Here is an 18,340-nt window from a genome sequence, read left to right on the forward strand (position 1 = left end):
ATTTAATGTGGATTATACAGGTTGGAGAAGGAAAATTGTGAATTACGTAGACAGAGAGACACAGTTACGGATGAGGCTAATGCGTTACAACTGCAAGTTGAAAGGCGAGATACCGAAGTCGAAAGAATGCGTACCGAATTGTCCTCTTTAAGCTCTCAGCTTCAAACTGCCATTGCGACCAAGTGCCAAACTCTAGCTGACACAGAGGAAATTCGCAGTCGAGAAATGACCTTAGACTTCAAGTGAGTTAAGAAGAGAGAAAAAACAATTTTTTCTTAAATACACGCATAAACGTATATACGTATAATTAGTATAATTACATCATTTAATTGTTATTTAGAGTTATTAAATTTTTGTTAATTTTGTATGATTTATAACATGACAAATTTAATTAATCTGACTAATATATGTCCTTAATTTGAATCACACGTACGTAGGGAGAAACGACTGGAGCAAGAACGAGTGCTTCTCTCGCAGCAGATGGCAAACCTCGAGGAAGAACTATCCAAGAGGACCTCTGAACTTCAGACAGCGAGATCCGAAGCCTCTTCTAGGGCTCTCTTAATCGATACAAAACTATCTCAGCGCGAAGAAGAGTTGCGAATAGCCAACGAAGCCAATTCTCAATTGCGAGAATCAGTTTCCTCGCTTCAAAAGCAATGCGATGAACTGGTTCAGAAAGTGGAGCAGCAGCGAGCCCATGAAATCGCTATTAACGATTCCTACCAAAAAGAAATCAATGCGCAGAAAAATCTAGCCAGCTTATACGAGTCGATGAAGGATGATGCCAATGCGAAGGCCGAGGCAATCTCTAATGCGGCAAGCGAGCTACAGAAGTTAGTGGATAGCACTGCGGAAGAATATGGAAGCCTGGAGACCAAGTACCATCAATTATTGGTCCAGCACAAGCAGGATGTTGATGACAAGGAGCAGATTATTCAAGAATTGACAAAAGAGTTAGAACACGCTAATGAATTACTGAAGAACATCAAGCAAGGTGAGTGGCAACTTAATTCTTTGTCCCGTTTAATGGATTATGCTGATAGCGTACATTTGATCCTTAGACTGCGCGTATTGTTAAATTTTTGAGTTATTTTTCTTATAATTAGATGTATATTTATTATATTTACAAATTTTGCAGAGAAATTGAACCAAGCTGTAGAACAATTAGCACCTACGGCAGCTATAACCAGTCGAGTTCTACGCAGAGGCTTAAGTCTCACACAGATTTATACTCAGTTAGTTGAAGTCTCCAATGAATTAACCTCGGAGCGAGAAGAAAATGAACGCATGAAATCTCAGATGGATGTGATCCTTCGTGAGTTGGAACAGAAGGCGCCGTTATTGCAACAACAACGTCAGGATTATGAAATGGCTATGGCGAATATCGCAACGCTGACAAACAGGCTGGACGAACTACTCGCGGAGAATCAGCGTCTTCATGAAACTGCTGACGAGGCTAACCGTCTTGCCAAGCATCACACTACGGAAAACCAAAGGCTGAAAACTGAATTGGCCGACTTGGCTAGACAAGTGAGTTATATATTTCTTACACATTTATAACAAACTAGAATTTAAGAATGATAAATTTAGGTGATCCGTTGTGATATATGATTATTAATTTTTTTTTATTGTTACAGGTATGTTATTTGCTTAAAGAAGTTCAAGAAAGCCGCACTGGCACTCGCATGGAAACTAGAGATCTACCTTCCTCCGTAGACACGGATGACGTCTTGTCGTCGCAGATCATTAGCAAGAAATTGGTGACGTTTAAGGATATTGAGGAACTGCAGGAGAACAATCAGAAACTTTTAGCAGTTGTCCGCGCGTTGTCATCCAGACAAGAAGAAATCGAGCGGGCCACCGACGAAATAAATTCGGGCGAGATGAAAGAGAAGTTGGACCGTTATATGGAACAGTTAACAGAGATGCAGGCTGCGCAAGATAGGCAGTCGAAGATGTTGGACGGTCTCTTGAAGCAGAGAGATATGTACAAAAACATGTATCAACGGATGAAGACGTCTAGTGAAAAAAAGGAAGCAGTGGAAAAAGATATCGAAGAGGACAAATTCAAATCAGAGGAGGAATCGAAGACAACGAAAAGTGTTGAAGAAAAAGAGAAATTGTTAAGAAAATTAAAAGAGACTGAGGGTAAATTGAAACATGTTTCGGATGAGTATGAGATATATCGAAAAGAACGAACCGCCCATGAAAAGATGTTAGGTGAGGAAGTTGAAAGACTTAGAAAAGAGGCAGAAGCAAATTCGGCGAGGTGTTGCAGACTGAGAGCACAACTCGACTCGGCGAACGAGAGATTTACACTTTTGCAGGGCAATGTCGCTTCTTATAAGTCCCAGATCAAAGCGCTTGAGGAGAAATGCAACAATTATAACGTCACCATCAGCAAACATGAGCAGAGTATTATGATGCTAAAAGATGAGACGCTCTCCGCTCAAACTCGTTTATCCCGGGCGGAAGTTCAATTGGAAAACATTCGCCAGGAACGTCAACTTCTGCGGGATTCTGAGGGACGTCTTCTGAAGGAACGGGAAGTCTACCAAAGAGAAAGACAGACTCAAGCACTGCTTAAGGCTGATATGGAGTCAATTAAGGCCAGTTTGGAGCGAGTCACGGCTGAAGGACAGCTTAGAGCCGAGCACAGACTCGACGACGCCAACAGAGAATGCGCTGCTCTTCGACGTCGTCTTCAGGAAGAACAGGATCGCTTCAGGGAATTGGCAGCTCATTTAGAGAGACAGTTGACGATCGCTCAAGAGAGATTAAAAGAAGAACGTGAAATGAGTGAGAGATTAAAGGCGGAGCTGGATCAAGCCAGAGAAACTGAGGCTCAAAGTAGCCAGAAAATTGATCAGTTGAGCAATAAATTGAGACAAGTAGCCGCTCATTCCATTGCTAAGCCCTTGACAGGAGATGAAGGTCTTGTAAAGAGAGTGAAGGAGTTGGAGACGCAGCTGAATGCCTCTCAGGTTGAAGCAAAGTCGCTCTCCGAACAATTGAAGGCAGCTAGACAGCAAAGTCAACAATATTGTGATATTGCTGAGAGCGCTGAAACGCAGTTGAGAGAATTGACAGCCGAATATAACAAATGCAAAGAAGAATTGGAGAATGCTCTGAAAGAGTCACGTGTAGAGATCATTTCGTTGCAGAAAAGAGTAAAGGAGCTGGCTGATGATCTGGCGAAGATGTCAAATGGCAGGCAAGAAACCGACTCAGAATTAAGAGATAGACTAGCTGAGGCTGAAAGAAAGGTCGAAGAGCTGGACGAGTTGAAGGGTGAGTTAGAATTGCTAAAGAGCGATCTGAAAACTGTCTCTATCGCGGCTAAAGAAGCCGAGGAAAAATATACTAGAGAAATGATGCAGCATTCGTCTGATTTGCAGGTAAGTCTAGCAATGAAGAAATACGTTTATATAAGAATTATTATCTATTTCGTTACATATTTGTTTTTGCAGATTTTGGCAAAATTAAAAGAGGAAGCTCAGCAAGTTCAACAACGACTTGATATTCTGACTCAAGAGCGGAACTCGGCAGTGGAAGCTCTGGAACTTGAGAAATCAGCCTCAAAGCAAAGAGAGCAGAGGCTCGTGAACGAGGTCGAAGAAACCCAGAAGAGAATTAAAGACCTCGATACGCAGAATGCACTTTTGCATAATCAGATTCAGGAGTTGGGCGACCGAGTATCCATTATGCAGAGTCAGCAGACCAAGATAAGCGGAAGGGACAGTCCTGATACTAGTTTGGAAGCTCTGAACAAGAGTTTCAGTTCGTTGGAGGAAGACTCGAATTCCGTTGAACAATTGTTAAGAGTTATGAAGTATTTGAGAAGAGAGAAAGATCTGGCCTTAGCCAAATCCGATGTTCTTAGAGCCGAAAATCTTAGGTTGAAATCACAGACCGAAGTGGTGGAGAAGCGATTGAAGGAAACCGAAGCTGTGCTGAATTCTGAACGAGAAAAGTCTGAAATTGATGTGATGGCCACATCCAAGCATGCGGAATTATTGCGCAAAGTGGAGACCTTAAACGCCATCACGGATTCTAACCGAATCCTTAGGGAAGAAAGAGATAATCTTAGTGCGAAAGTTAACGAACTCACGGCCAAAGTGAAGGCTTTATCGGAGGAAGTTGTACCTCTTCGAGATATATCGAGAGATTTGACAGCCAAAACAGAAGCTTTGACAGAGGAAAACACCAGCTTGAAAGGCGAAGCAACTAGATGGAGACAAAGAGCGAATACATTATTGGAAAGATCGAATAAGACCAGCCCTGAGGACTGGCGACGACTTCAAACGGAAAGAGAGAACCTGAGCAAGCTGTTAACGTCAGAGAGGGAAACTCATGCAAAGAGAACTGAAGAATTTAATCAAGTGAAAACAGAGAAGACGAAACTCGAGGAGCAACTGACGCAGTTACAAAGACAGATGCAAACCCAAAATGAACAAATGTCGCGAGCATCGGAAGAAGTCCGCAAATTAGGTCAGGAGCTCAACGAGGCACTAGCCGATTCCTCTTCGAAGGCAAAGGACTTGGTTTCTCTTAGAAAGGAATTAGGCGATAAAGACGTCGTTCTTAATGACATCAGAAACAAGGAAATTCAGATCCGCAAAATAGCCAAGAAGTATAAAACGCAATTTGAGGAACTCGCTCGAACCGTCGAGGAAGAGAAGAACCGTAATGAAGAAACCAAAAACGAGGACGCTCCCAGCGTGATAACGGAAGAGCGTGAGGACCAACTACGGGAGGAAGGTCGCCAGGAACTTCGTCAAGTTAACATTGAGCTCACGACGAAGATAGATGAAGTAACTCGTCAAATGGCAGCGGCTCAAAGCGAGGCCGATAATCTAAGAATGGAAATCGAGGCCATGAATCGCAGCAGTATAGAAAAGGAAGACAGGGCAAAACAGGTCCTTAAGGGCGCCAGAACGAAAATCATGCAGTTAACTGAAGCAAAGAAGATCTGCGAAAAAGAGTTAATGGATCTAAAATATAGAATGGATTCTGTAGGAGGCAGTACCGGAGTTCAAGGAGATTCTGATACGGAGCACGACGCACGATTGGTGGCATTAAAATCACAGATGGAAGGTCGTATCTCTAGATTGGAGCACGAGAAGACGGAGATACAGGCGGAGAAGGAAGCGCTTTTGCAGCGAGTTGCTCAACTCCAGAGACAGCTGTCAGGAGTGAGTGGGGTAAGCGCGACCACGGAACCACCGACAGCGAATATTAAGCCAATGTCAGCCAGAGCAGAAACTCCACTGGCCAGCATTAGACCAATGAGCGTGGTGGTGCAGTCGCGAACAGCTGCCGTCTTACCGACTACAGCTGGTGCGCCGGTCATGGTTGCGCCACATCAGATGCAGCAACAACAGGTAGTGCATACTACGGAGACGAGCTCGCCGACTAGCAGCCTGACTGACTTCCAGCCGGCAAGTACTAGTACTTCTTCGCAGAGTGCACAAACTAGCGGTCTTCGTCAACTGGTGGTACAACCCCAATTGAGCGAATCGGCGGAATCGACACAGAGAGAAGACCCAGAAAGTGCGGAGACACTTAACTTGCAGCCGCAACAGCAACAATGTCAGCAGCAGCAGCAACAGCAGCAACAAACAGTAGCGCTTGTGAGTCCTAGAGTGGAGCAACAGCAGCAGCAACAGCAGATCACTGTCAGCGATCAGCAACAGACAGTGGCAAGCAGCTCCACGCAGTCAGTCAGTACTTCTCAAGCTTCCACGGGACTCAAGAGAGCACGAGGCCTAGATTCAACCGCTTCCGGCTCCGGGATAGTCGAAGGATTGGACCATGGACGTCAAGAGCAGGTGCAGAGTCCAAAAACTAAGAGGAGCAGACAGGACATTAGCGCTACTGCGAGCGCCAGCGCTTCGGAAGTGGAGTATCAGGTGAGGATAGTACGATAGGGAGATAGAAAGAAGAATAAACAATTTACAATTTACAATTGAGTATTTATCCACAATTTAGTTTTAAAAATAATATTTTGACTCTTTCTAATATTGATAACGATTCACAGGTGCCCACGTCAAGTCAGAGGGATCAAGATGAAGAAGTAGAAGAAGGTTGCGTAGTAGTGGTGGACTGTGATGAGGGTGAAGGTGGAGGCAACCATCAAGCACAGGAAGAAGAGGAATTTGACAACGATACGTATGAAGAGATAGAGGAAGAAGAAGAAATGCCCTATGAAGTAGAAGTTGAGGTTGAACGAGACAATAATGAGGTAGAGATTATTATGGAGGAGGATTCCACCAGCGTTGAGATCTCTAGACAAGGTCAAGCCATTATTCCTACAAACCAGCAACAATCTGAAGCTATCAGTAGCGCTGGACCGACTGGAGAACCTGCTACGTCCTTCACAGCAAGGCCCAGAGGAATCGCACCTATGCCCAGGCAGCAACAACAGCAACATCTTCTTCTGGTTGGTATTCAAAATATTTTCCCTTTTTTTATTTATTAAATTTTACAAAATTTACTTTACATTGCTTTACAAATTATCGATATTTTTTTCTTAAAGCCACAACAAGGTTACGAAGATGGCGGCGACGACTGCATTGTACCAAGCACTCCTACTCTTTTCGTTCCTCGTCGCGACGGTTTCGGCGAAGCTGTGAGCTCTCCGCAGGTCCCACAAGGTCGGTTTACTTTTGGAGACCCCTCGGCACCTACAACAGCTTCCTCGACACCGTCTCTGACAACACCAACGACAGGCTCTACTACTAGAATCTTTGATTCAACTAATTCCGCGGTAGTTCAGGTTGTCCAAGAGAGTCTGGACGACAGCAGAATGGACTTGGGTCAACTGGAAGACAGTGGAACCGGTCGAAGCGTTCCCACGACACCTCTTCAAGTTTCTCCAGCTGCAGATTTACCTCCTTCGGTAAAGAACATTCTATTTTTTATTGCAGTTTCTTATGAAACATTAATCATTAATACTGTTACTCAACGATTCCTCTTGTAATTCTCATTGCAATAGACTAGTAGCAGCCAATCTGAAGAACAAGAAAACACTGTGACGCATGTTTCCGTAACGGCCACTTCTGGAGATAATCCCGAGGATCCTAACATTCCTAGCATTCGTATCATCGGTACTGATGAACAGCAACGCGGTTCAACTGAGGCTACAGAATCCAGCGCAACTCCAAGCGAAGGCATCTCATTAAATCTAATCAAATTCATTAAAGAGTTTAGTCTTTAAGAAAACAAGTATGAATGACAATTCTATCGCTTCTTTTTCTTTTTTCGTAGGAGTGAGCTCGGAAGGTGAGAAGCGAGGAGAAGAACCAGTGGCTTTGGCATCTGGCGAGGACGATGCCGTGGACACAGTAGAAGCGACGGAAGAGGCGGGAAGCGAACTCGTTGAAGACGAGGTTGAAGAGGATAACCGCGAAGCAGAGGCATCGCCGTCTAGTAACACTCGCCAGAGGGCAATGGCAGCCAGCTTGGCGGCTGCGGGTGACCCCAACAATGCCAGAGGAGTAACAGTGAGAAGATCGCCTAGGTCGCCCTTCAGGGCGGCAAGAGGCGCGAGGCCTACACCGATCGTATGGGGAGAAAGCTCATCGGGTAGAGGTGAGTCGAGTAGTGCGATTAGGTTTTTTAATTGTTTCATATCTTTTATTACATTTTAATTTTTTTATTTGAATATTGTAATAAATATTTTTCTTTTCTTTTGTCATTTACTTCACTTACAATTAGAAGACAAATAATTCACTACTCAAATATTCAATGCATGTATATGTACGATTAGCATATTTTGCCGTTCTCTTTAGTATTGATGAATTTATATCACGTGTCTAATTTGTGTCTTTCTTCACTAATGCTTTGTGTATAAATGTTATCTCTATTTTTGAAGGACAACCCGTAATGCGAGGACACGCGGCTAGAGGAGCCGCCAATGAGGGGGGACGAGGACGAGGGACGCGAGGCCGACGAATGCGCTCGAAATATCCTTATGCCCGATACTCGTAATATCGGCACAGCATTTTCTCTGTCTTATGTACGTCTTTTATTCGTCAGATATTTTATGTAGTTTTTATTGTCGATTTATGTTAAACGCAAGTAAAGGGAAAACACCAGTAAACGGATTCATTCATTTAGATAATAAATGCTTTAACATTCCTAATCATATTTTGAACATGTGCAGACAACTTATGTATAGAAAATGTTATATACTTTTTTTTTCATATTTTTTCAACAGATTCTTTAAGGAAGATTGAGACATTCGTTTCTTCTTAATGTGGGTTTGAGAATCGAGAAAGATTGCAAGTTTTATCATTTTTTTTAAGTATTATAAGAAAGTAAGCAAAGAAACTTTAGATTTAAGAAAATAAAGTTAGATTTCTATTTCTTTTCTGAGAGAGAGAGAGAGAGTTGGATTGTTTCTTTTGAAATCCATTTTAACCGAAGATCCCAAAGTCCGTTTTTAAAATGGGCATACGAAAAATTAAATGCATTTTCCAGTAAATAATATATTATTGTGTAATTTTATACGCAATCATTGGTACGCGATTCAGGAACTTCGATTCGCGATACTTTTTTTCTTTGACTTTGCGGAACAGGTGTCCGTGAACATCGTTGACATAACGGCGCCGCCGGCTTTCATTTGGGCGTCAGTCCAATTCTTTTCGCACGTCTGCGCGCTAAATCGAGAATACGTATTGTTTCGCTATTTTTGTCTTTCGTAGACAGACAGGCGAATAAATGATACAGTTAATAACGATATTATTGCCGTAAAAATTAACTCTAGCTTTTTAAGAAATTTTATTTGGAATAAAATGTGAAGTAAAAAATTTGTTTGAAGGTATTATCGGAGAAAAATTCGCTTGAGTCCGTATTTGTGGTTGAATTTTATATTTAATATCGTCCTAACACGGTTCTTATAATTCCATCCAGTCAATAGATTGACCGTATAGCATTTCGAGATCGTTTGAGATGACCACAAATATAAAATCGGATTATGAATACTGTCCTCAGAGTTTATTTAAAAAATCACAACAACATTTGTTTTTACATCCATTTCTTCAATCGGTGGAAAGAAAAATGGACTAGTCGATTTTTTCAAATAGAGAGAATTAGTATCGATATATATGATTTTATAATAAAAAATTAAAAAAATTATGAAGTTTACAATGATTATTCGAATTTTACATTTTAGAAAATATTTTAATATATTTTCTTTAAACTTACTCTTTTTTTAGATGAAAATTGTTGAACCAATGTTGTTCCTTATTACGAAGATAATTGTAATAATCTGAGAAAATTCAGTAAAAACAGAAAGTAAATAAGTGAATTATTTAACCTTAATTTTACATTTAAAAAGATAAAAAATAGGTAACAAGCACAGAAATAAATCTTACGGGTTAGTATAAAAATAGCCAAAGTTGCAATTTATTTTTATATAAACATTTTCGTCGTTTTGCTTTTCATAAATTAGTCGACATATAAATTAATTAATACAAAAATTAAATAATCCGAGTCATTAGTTGCTAATTAAGTACTACAAGAATACTGTCGAACCCTTTCGATGCGTCAACTTACACCGATCGCGATTTTCTCTTATTATTTATTCTACTTTGACAAATCGTTCGTTCAATAAATAAATAAATAAATAAATAATAATATAAATAAACGGTTAGATTTTTTTAAATTGCTCTAAATTTTAAACTGGTATCAAAATACTGTGTTGTGGACTAAATTGTAAAAACGCTTCTTCTTATTGGTCATAATAGTCGTGATTTTTACTTCATCTCGCTCATTTTATACATAAATTGATAAAATAAAGATCATACAAATTTATTGCCTATTTACACCTATAGAAGTTGACCTGTAAAAAAATCGTTTGCGATGCAAAACATTTTTTTTTTTTTTTTTTTTTTCGAATTCTAAAGTACTCGCCTATAACTTTGCGGCATGTGCTTATTATATAGAGCTTTGTATCTACATACAAACGCAGTTATTTCCGCTGTGTCTGGACTTTGTTTAATTAATGTAAACTTCTGCGTTCAACGCATAAACAGTATCGCACTTAGCAAAATATATAGTGAAGTTATATTTAACGTGGCTGTTAGTTACGTGATGTTATTAGTCTCGTATAAAGATCACGTTGAAAATTAAACGTGAAATCCGAACGTAAGTAAGGAATAGTTGATGTTTTTTTTGCATATATCTCACTTCGAAACTTTGCTATTATCGCTACAAATTGATATGATCTTATCACAATATGTCAGTTAAAAGTATGCCTAAGTGTCTAAAAATATTCGCGACTACATTTTGTGAGGCAAGTGAAAATATAATAATAACTAAACGCGGAATTGGATCCTTAAATCTTTGAATCCATTAATTTACCTACTGGAAGGTTTGCTTCCACTTTTTATCAGTCATCCAAATAACGATTTTTGTATTCTTCATGACAATAATTCTCCACAATCACGATCACAATCACTTAACGAAGTTAGTCTTTCTTCGTCAGCTTTTCACCAGTTTTTAATTTATTAATTAGGCTTATTAATTAAAATAATTTGCATAGTAATATAATCAAATATTGAAGTCTGTATGATGTCTGCTAACTAATTTCACTTTATCGCTTCTTGTCTTTTGCTGTCGTATAGTCACATAGCCGTAAACAAGGTAGATAGGGCGAAACTGAAGTTCTAAAGAGGCTTCGTCCTAATCCAATCTGGCCGAGTCTCAACTACAATCAACTAACATTTATCAGCACTTTGTATCAATTTTTCTTCTAACGTTGCACCATATAGTATTAAAAATTCTTGGTGGGCAAGTCAGCGCTAGTCCTGACGCACAACTTTAACGGATCTTTAAAAAATTAAAGTACAAATAAAAATATTAAAAAATTAGTTCCAGTCTTTTTGATTAACCGACTTTAATTGACACTCCGCATTATTCTTCTTCCAGCAGAGCGTTGTCTATCGAGATGCAAATCCAGTCGGTTGCTGACCGATCCACTTGCAGTCTTCTGTTTCGATGCTCGAGAACCTCGAGGATCAAAGGATCTGTATATTAGGTGGCTGAGTGTCCTCTATAAGTCTCTCACCAGCGCTACTGATCTCGCAGCTGCATCTGCCGTGCTGCTCGATCCTAATCCACACTTTCTTCGTGCTGTTTGTCAGCAGACTCCAGACCTCGACCTCCATATCCTCGTGATAGATCGACGACCGCACCGGCGCGCAGCTGAGATCGGGACTGACGCAACAGCCCGTGTGACTGTCGCATTTCTTCACCACGATGTACACCGGCTGATTCACGCTCTCACTCGGCTGCATGTTGTGCACCAGGTCTCTCAGATTGTAGGCCCTCGATTGGGGTTCTCTGCAGAGGAACTTTTTAGTGGCCTCCATCGCGCGCGGCAGGTGAATCCTCCCCGAGGCCCGATGATGATGACCGCCGTGATGAGCCGTAACCATTGTCTGATCCACTGCCGTTAGGATTAGAATTAAGAGCCTTAAAAGCGACCCCCTCGGTCTGCCTTTCATCGTCGCGCACGGTTCTAGCCGGTCTTCCCCAAAAGCGAAATCACGCGGACTCGAAGCCCAAGCTCAAATGGATTTCCGACTCGGAAGCTCAACCGCACTCGATCACTGGACCGATCAGTGATTTCTGGCCGCAACAAATGTACTCGTTACTGATCACTGAACTTGCCAAGTCTCGATTCCATTGTATTTTTCGATCAAGATTTAAATTACACAGGATCACTAGCTCAGTGAAACTGAAGATATTAATAACACAGAAAGTGTAAAAAATTCTTCCTGCTGTGCTCTCTTTTCGACGTGGATTTTTTTAAGAATAAAATCGCCACGTTTTCGAAAAGATGAAAAATCCTCTTCTTGAGATTTTTTTTTCGCTTTATCAATCCATATCTTCTTGGATTTTCTTCGCTTTATGAATTTTTCTTCGTGTCGTTTTTTTTCTTTTAAAGAAAAAGGATATGTGCCATGGCACGGTAAACTTGACGGATTCCCTTTGGCAAAATGCCTTTTTCTCTTTTTTTTTTCTATTTTCAAAACTTCTTTTTTTCAGAAGCAATGAAATCACGTGGCGAACTTCTGGTTTTTGAATATAAAGGTAGCTCGGTGAACGGGAAAGAAGAGCAAGTATACAGGCACCAAGTATCGGTCGACTGAGATTTTCCCACTGACACACGAGTATTTATATATCGAAGAGCTTGCACGCATGCCTCATGCGAGAACACGCGTAAAGTCCGGATCGCGCGTGCCTTCCGCGATGATTCCGCGGCTTTATTGTGCAACCATTTGTGCCGGTATGTTGTTTAACCCTTTGCGCAGTTTGAATGCTAATTGTCACAGCCGGTAATGAGATTGTCAGGTATTAATATTGTTATAATGCAATAATATAAGAGAATAAAATAACACGATGGCAAATATTTTGGTATCTATAATTGATATTTTTAGTATCAATATTTTCTATAAAATTTGTTATGAAACCATTGAATGGTTTTTAATGATAAATTACCTAGTCAATTTAAATCAATATTTTATTCCTTGAGGAAAATTAAAAATGGCCATTTATTGTAACTTTCCAATTTTTTTTGTAATACATTTTTATTATTATATTTTAAAAATCTTTTATAAAATAAACTTTATTTGAAATTAACTCAAAAATATAATTTTTTTAATTCTCTAAAATTTAGTTTGTGGAAAGATTTTTGTTTTCAATCACTTTTGTATCACTTATTATAACTCAAAAACGATTGACTCGACATTTTTGGAAATCTACTCTGAAAATCTGTTATAAAAAGAACTTCCAGTGAATTCGAGACATATGAATGTTTGAGATTTATTGGATGTGTGATTTTGAAAAGAAAAGAAAATATAAAAATTTGTTTCAATAACGTATTATTTTAATAATGATAAATGATAATAAAGTGGTCACAATCACGATGACGATAGTGAGTTGATTCGACGATATAACATAATAATTCATAAAAAAAATAATAATTTTACATTTTCACAATGGACGAGTCAAGTAACAAGGGAAAGTTCGATTTTTTATTTATTTATTACGGGAAATTAATTGCTATGGCGAATTATTCGTGCGACGTCGATTCGTTTAAACGACTGCGGCGTTCTTATGCGCGGATGGTCACGCTGAAAGTCACTTTTCGCGGCCGAGCGTTTCTAGCGACGAAGACAAGATCATCTCGCGAACGATGATTATCTCGATTATTTCGGTTGCGGACTTGCTGACTTCTACGAATCGTAAAATGCCCTTTTCTTCGTTTCACACGGAAAAAGCGTAACTATATTTGTTTTCGTGGAAATCGCTATTTACGCTAGAGTTAGAATGTTAGAGTAAACACATTGCAATTTGCTATATAATTTCTTAGCTCTTTTGTTCCTTAGAATTTGTCAACACAGTAAGTAACATAATTGTATTTTCCTTAACAGGAGATTGCAAGTTTTACTTATCACATCGGTGAAATTTACTTAAAATTTAATATTTATATATATATATATATATATATATATATATATATCTTTCTCTTTTCCAATATTTATTGATTTAAACTTTTTTAATCAGATAGTTATGCGCCAACTTGTTCTACGAGAAAAATACAAATTCTCAAAAAATCAGAACATGATAACGACCACATGCGTCATTTTGACAGGTGAATAACCAAATTGCAGAAATATGGATATTAATCACGTTTATTTTCTTAGTAATGATTTCTAGTACATCGGAATACAAATGATATATTTGCATGTTAAAAGCTTTTTTTTAAGCAAATCAAAACTATTAACGGCTACCTATCAACATGCAATTAAATCTGTCTTTTGCAACACAGCTTTTGTCTACAAGATTCCGTCAAGGTCGTATCAGAGAAGTAGTTTGAAAACTGGATTAATAAGTAAGCAAATTACATTAATGCAAATTGCAGGCTGCATTAATAAATGAGCAATATTTACTTCTTACTTATAAGATGCGTTTACATAACTAAAATTACATAAGTGAGTATGTTAAATGTAAAATTATTTTACAAATTATTATATCAAGTTTAAATTACATTGATGTTTATAAGTTGTTATGCTATATTTTTGTACAATATTTCTCACATCACGTTAAAGTCAAGTTCAAGTTATTTTCTGTACGATATATGAGATCTCTATAATCTTGGAATTTATTTTACAATTGAAGAATTTCTTCCTTTTCCTTCTTTCTTTTTCTCGGGAACTAATCTCGATAGATGATTCAGATGAAATCAATGTATTTCCAGTGAATCTAATATTTCTGATTGTCATCGTAGTTCCTCTAAGATTTCTATTGCTTGGCTAATTATATGTGTGCGGTGCGGCGCCCAAGAGTTTCTTGTTGCACAGGCGCCTCTATCAGAAATTATATGGCCACGTGCCAAGCCATGTGTCCACAGCATCGTTATTTTATCAATTTATGTATGTACATCATTGAAGAATTTCGAACATGTACATATACCTCTCTTTGTCTCTTCCTTCTTCCCTCTCTCTCAAATTCTTTGGCAATGAACTTTACTCAATTCGTATTTGATAATAATAATAAAAATTTGTTATATTTTATTATTTTTATTGATATTATTTTTATAAACAAGTGACAATAATTATCAAAAAATAGGAGAAATGTATCTATTTAATTTTGTATTATCAAGGTTTAATATACACATGACATACTTTTATTTTAGTATATGTGTATATTATTCCTTATTTAAATATATATTTAATTTATAAGTGGATTGTATATACATATATGTGTATATATATATATATATATATATATATATATATATATATATATATATATATTATTTTTTTACATAAATATTAATGTACAATGCAGATGTACAAGTTTTGTGATTTCATCCGTGCCAGATAATTTTGCACCCGTTGTGAAAGGTTTTAAACATATCATTGCCCGTACTGTGACGCATATGGGAACTGGTGGGAACACCAATTAGCCGAAGATACGTACCTTTCTTTCCTTCGTCGGGAGTTCCCTTATTACTGACGTCATTCAGAACGTGAATGGTTTTCTGCATATTATCCTGTACATTTATTAATTACATACGCGTTTGCAACAGATAAGTATTTGTCCTTCAAATCGCTTTTAAATCATGTCGTTGAACACTATTACGATAAAAATACACATCGATGTTAGATAAGAAATTTGTTGAATTAGAAATTTTAGTCATTTGTAAACGTAATAGACGGTTAAAAGACGTTTTAATTTTTCAAGTTTTGAATTAGTCTACTTTATTTCTTTTATATTATCGCTATCTCGCGAACATAGAGAGAACTCGAAATTTTACAGATAGGTACCTAAACCATAAAGAAAGAGGTTCTAATTTTTTGAAGATTCTTTAGATGTATAATTTACGGACGTATAATATCTTTCGCGCTATTCTCGATCGAGTCTTAAAGTGTTCTGAAGGAGGTCTACCACTTTGCATTCAATTAGAATTTTTACGAGAAATCCAAGTTTTCGTATTGCCAAGTCATTCATTATTACTCGTTATACGTAAGAATGACGTATTTGCCAACGTAATTGCTCGATTTACTCATCGCAGACGGAACTTAATTCCTTCCTTATGGTTTACGCAACCCATTGACTATAATAGACGGACACATGCGGATACCTTTCCTTCCATTGATTAACCAACCGATCCGCTTATTTTACAGCGTATGAGATAAAACTCATGCAATTTAGGACATTGTTCCAAGATAATGGAATATATTAGGTATTTATCATTACGTATATCAACACATCGTATATCATAGTATATCGTCAGATCGTTAAGTTTTTGCACTGCGCTAGCAATTTTAAATTGTGACCAGTAAGCCAAAAAATTGAGACTTCCTATACTTATATCTATAAAACCTCTTGACATTAAATAAACCTCTTGCAAGTTTTGATAAGAGGAAAGAAGTCTAAATAAGCTCATCAGTAGTTGGGTCTTCGCAGCCTCTGTAACAAAAATGATATATATAATCAGTACAGTACTTTAATTGCAAAGAGAAAATTCATGTAACTTTTTCAAGATGCTTGCAAAAAAAGCAAACAAATTTCAATAAAGAATACAATAATATGTATTTTAAAAGAAAATGTAGCACACACGCTTACCGAAAAAGATCCACTTTTCATAAATTCTTACAGTTAGTGAGGGCATTAATACCCTCGGAACTTATATGGATAAACTCTTGTGTGTCCAGTAAAATTACTTCTAAATCACGACATGAATTTCCCAACTCTATTAGAATTGTATCACTTATAAACGGTACCAATTGTAACTCACGCAGCCGTTGACTTTTTTGCAGTAGTTTGCAAAGACGTATTAAGTTCCAAACCTTTCAACTTCTCGAGGTACGAAAATCCTTCGTCGCTTATGTGACCCTGACAATAATTTTGCGTTAAGACGAACACAGCCTAAAAGATAACGAAAAAGATGTTTTTCTTAAGTTATCTTTTTGGCAAAGCGAACGGTAGATGTGTGAAAAACATCTTTTGAGCTTATTGGAAAAAGTCATAAAAAAAAAATACCGTTTCATCATCTCTTTTATGATGTTTTTCAATAAGAACAAAAGATCATGTTAAAAATATCCTTACGCCCAATCAAAAAAATAGTTATTATTTTACAATATTATTTAATTTAACCATCAAACTTTTTACCTTTTTTCTTACTTGTAAAAAAATAATTTGTAATTTTTATGCTTCAAAATAGTTATTCTTCGAGAAATATATATCTCCAAGAATGTTGCTAGTTTCAATTTATTCGAGATGTATATTTTAATATACAGTAAAGTATAATTTTAAAAAAGAATTTAATTTAAAAAAGAAAGAAATAAAATATATCGATTTACACTGCATATATAGAGATATCATATTAAATTTATACCATGACTCACACTCTCTCTATGATGACTCGATCTGTGAAATACATGATCGCCAAAGCGGTGCGAATTCCGTCATGGCTTTCGATGACCCACTCTCGTCCAATCTCTCGTCTAATTTGCGTAAGGAATTTTAATCTTTCGCACTTCCTTAGTCCGAGTATTGTGCGCATGATGACGAATAACTCATCTCGTTGAGATAATCGTCGTATTTGGTTAAACTTACGAGTTTCGCATATTTTACACACAAATCACATTGTGGCAGACAAACAAAACGCATGATTATAAATGCGCTTAATTTATATAAGTTTTAATAGTAAATGATATATAATTAAAATAATTTTTTTCTACAAACAGCTTATTATAACACATATATCTACTTGCAGATAAGTAGGAGGCAAATTATATTTAAGGATATTTCGCATTCTCTGTGCTTTTGCCTATTCATAACAGCATAAAATTTAATATTTATATTTATATTTACTGTTTATTTATTTATTGTTATATTTATACATTTGTTTTGCATAAAAATTTCTAAAGTAAATTTATTTTTTATATATAATATATGTATAATGATAAAATCAATTAAGCTTTGCAATTACAATATATTTGCCAAAACCTTCTATAATTTTTCTGCTTATTTATCGATCTATTAAATGACAGCGGGGAAATCACGTACAGTTCTTATGGAAATAAGGAATGAGTCTCTATAATGCTCGGCTAGACGCGACGTAGACGTTTATGTAGGTATTGCTGCAATAGATCATCTCAGCATAAGTCGAATCGCTATATACCGATCGATAGGTAATTTCCTTTCGTGGAAATGAATGATATTCTTAGTTCCTTTTTGTGATTGTGTCGTGTATGAATAGCAATGTGTGTGCTTTTCTTCTTACCTCCATTAAATAAAAAATAAATAATAAAAAATTAAGATTGTAAATTGCAATATCAATTCTTATAATCTCTATGATTTAAGATCTTTGATTAACTTTAAACTTAAAAACGTGACTTCTTCAGTTTGTTTCACGGTGCTCCTCGAACTCCTGCATCTCAAACCAGGTGGCCAGTTAAAGAGGAAAGAGAACAGGAAGAAGAAAGCACTCAGAAGATGAAGGAAATGAAGCAAGAAGGAGAAAAGTCACGCGAAGCACTCTTAGTAATTACGGTTATTTCGAAGAGCTTCTCGGAACGGATAGATTGATCCCTCCTCAAATTCTCTCTCCTCTTACCGGGAATCCGGAGGAAGACCTCTGCGCTGAGAAAAATCGAAGAGCAAGTGGTAACGAGAGGGAAGAACTCGGAGAAGGGAGAACGAGGGTGAGGGAAAAGCTGGATAACCGTTACGTATATACACAGAATGAAAGAATTCTGATCGCAGAACTTATGGCGGTAGTGGCAGTAGATCTTCTCAGTGCAAACGTTGT

General features: G+C 37.5%; 2 protein-coding genes across 6 annotated transcripts in view; one reads left to right on the forward strand and one right to left on the reverse strand.

Moving 5' to 3' along the window:
- Mgtor (nuclear basket protein megator) overlaps positions 1–18,340 on the forward strand; it is a 30,553-nt gene that overhangs the window by 1,021 nt on the left and 11,192 nt on the right. For 2 of the 5 annotated variants that reach the window (XR_013259690.1, XR_013259691.1), the window contains exons 3-12: positions 21–242; positions 438–997; positions 1,142–1,533; positions 1,641–3,401; positions 3,474–5,915; positions 6,044–6,445; positions 6,542–6,904; positions 7,001–7,175; positions 7,273–7,596; positions 7,880–8,023. Coding sequence is in view for 3 of the 5 variants with exons in the window: in XM_077423282.1 (XP_077279408.1) it covers positions 21–242; positions 438–997; positions 1,142–1,533; positions 1,641–3,401; positions 3,474–5,915; positions 6,044–6,445; positions 6,542–6,904; positions 7,001–7,175; positions 7,273–7,596; positions 7,880–7,995 (6,757 nt within the window). In the remaining 2 variants the exon portion in view is untranslated. Of the gene's footprint in view, positions 1–20; positions 243–437; positions 998–1,141; positions 1,534–1,640; positions 3,402–3,473; positions 5,916–6,043; positions 6,446–6,541; positions 6,905–7,000; positions 7,176–7,272; positions 7,597–7,879; positions 8,108–8,224; positions 8,393–17,933; positions 18,069–18,340 lie in introns of those variants that run through there. The other 3 variants (XM_077423282.1, XM_077423283.1, XM_077423280.1) reach the window with 3 other exon arrangements.
- On the reverse strand, positions 8,932–11,783 carry LOC143906922 (uncharacterized). Its single transcript, XM_077423300.1, has one exon. The coding sequence runs from the start codon at positions 11,514–11,516 to the stop codon at positions 11,028–11,030; it is 489 nt and encodes a 162-aa protein (XP_077279426.1). The 5' UTR covers positions 11,517–11,783; the 3' UTR covers positions 8,932–11,027.

Source organism: Temnothorax americanus, unplaced genomic scaffold, assembly GCF_048541705.1.
Source record: "Temnothorax americanus isolate GAGA-0224 unplaced genomic scaffold, ASM4854170v1 Scaffold78, whole genome shotgun sequence".
In the NCBI taxonomy this organism is placed as follows: Eukaryota; Metazoa; Arthropoda; class Insecta; order Hymenoptera; family Formicidae; genus Temnothorax; species Temnothorax americanus.

What these genes read in the sequence shown, in the direction of transcription:
- LOC143906922 (XM_077423300.1), bottom strand. Translation starts at nt 11,516, where the DNA reads ATGAAAGGCAGACCGAGGGGGTCGCTTTTAAGGCTCTTAATTCTAATC.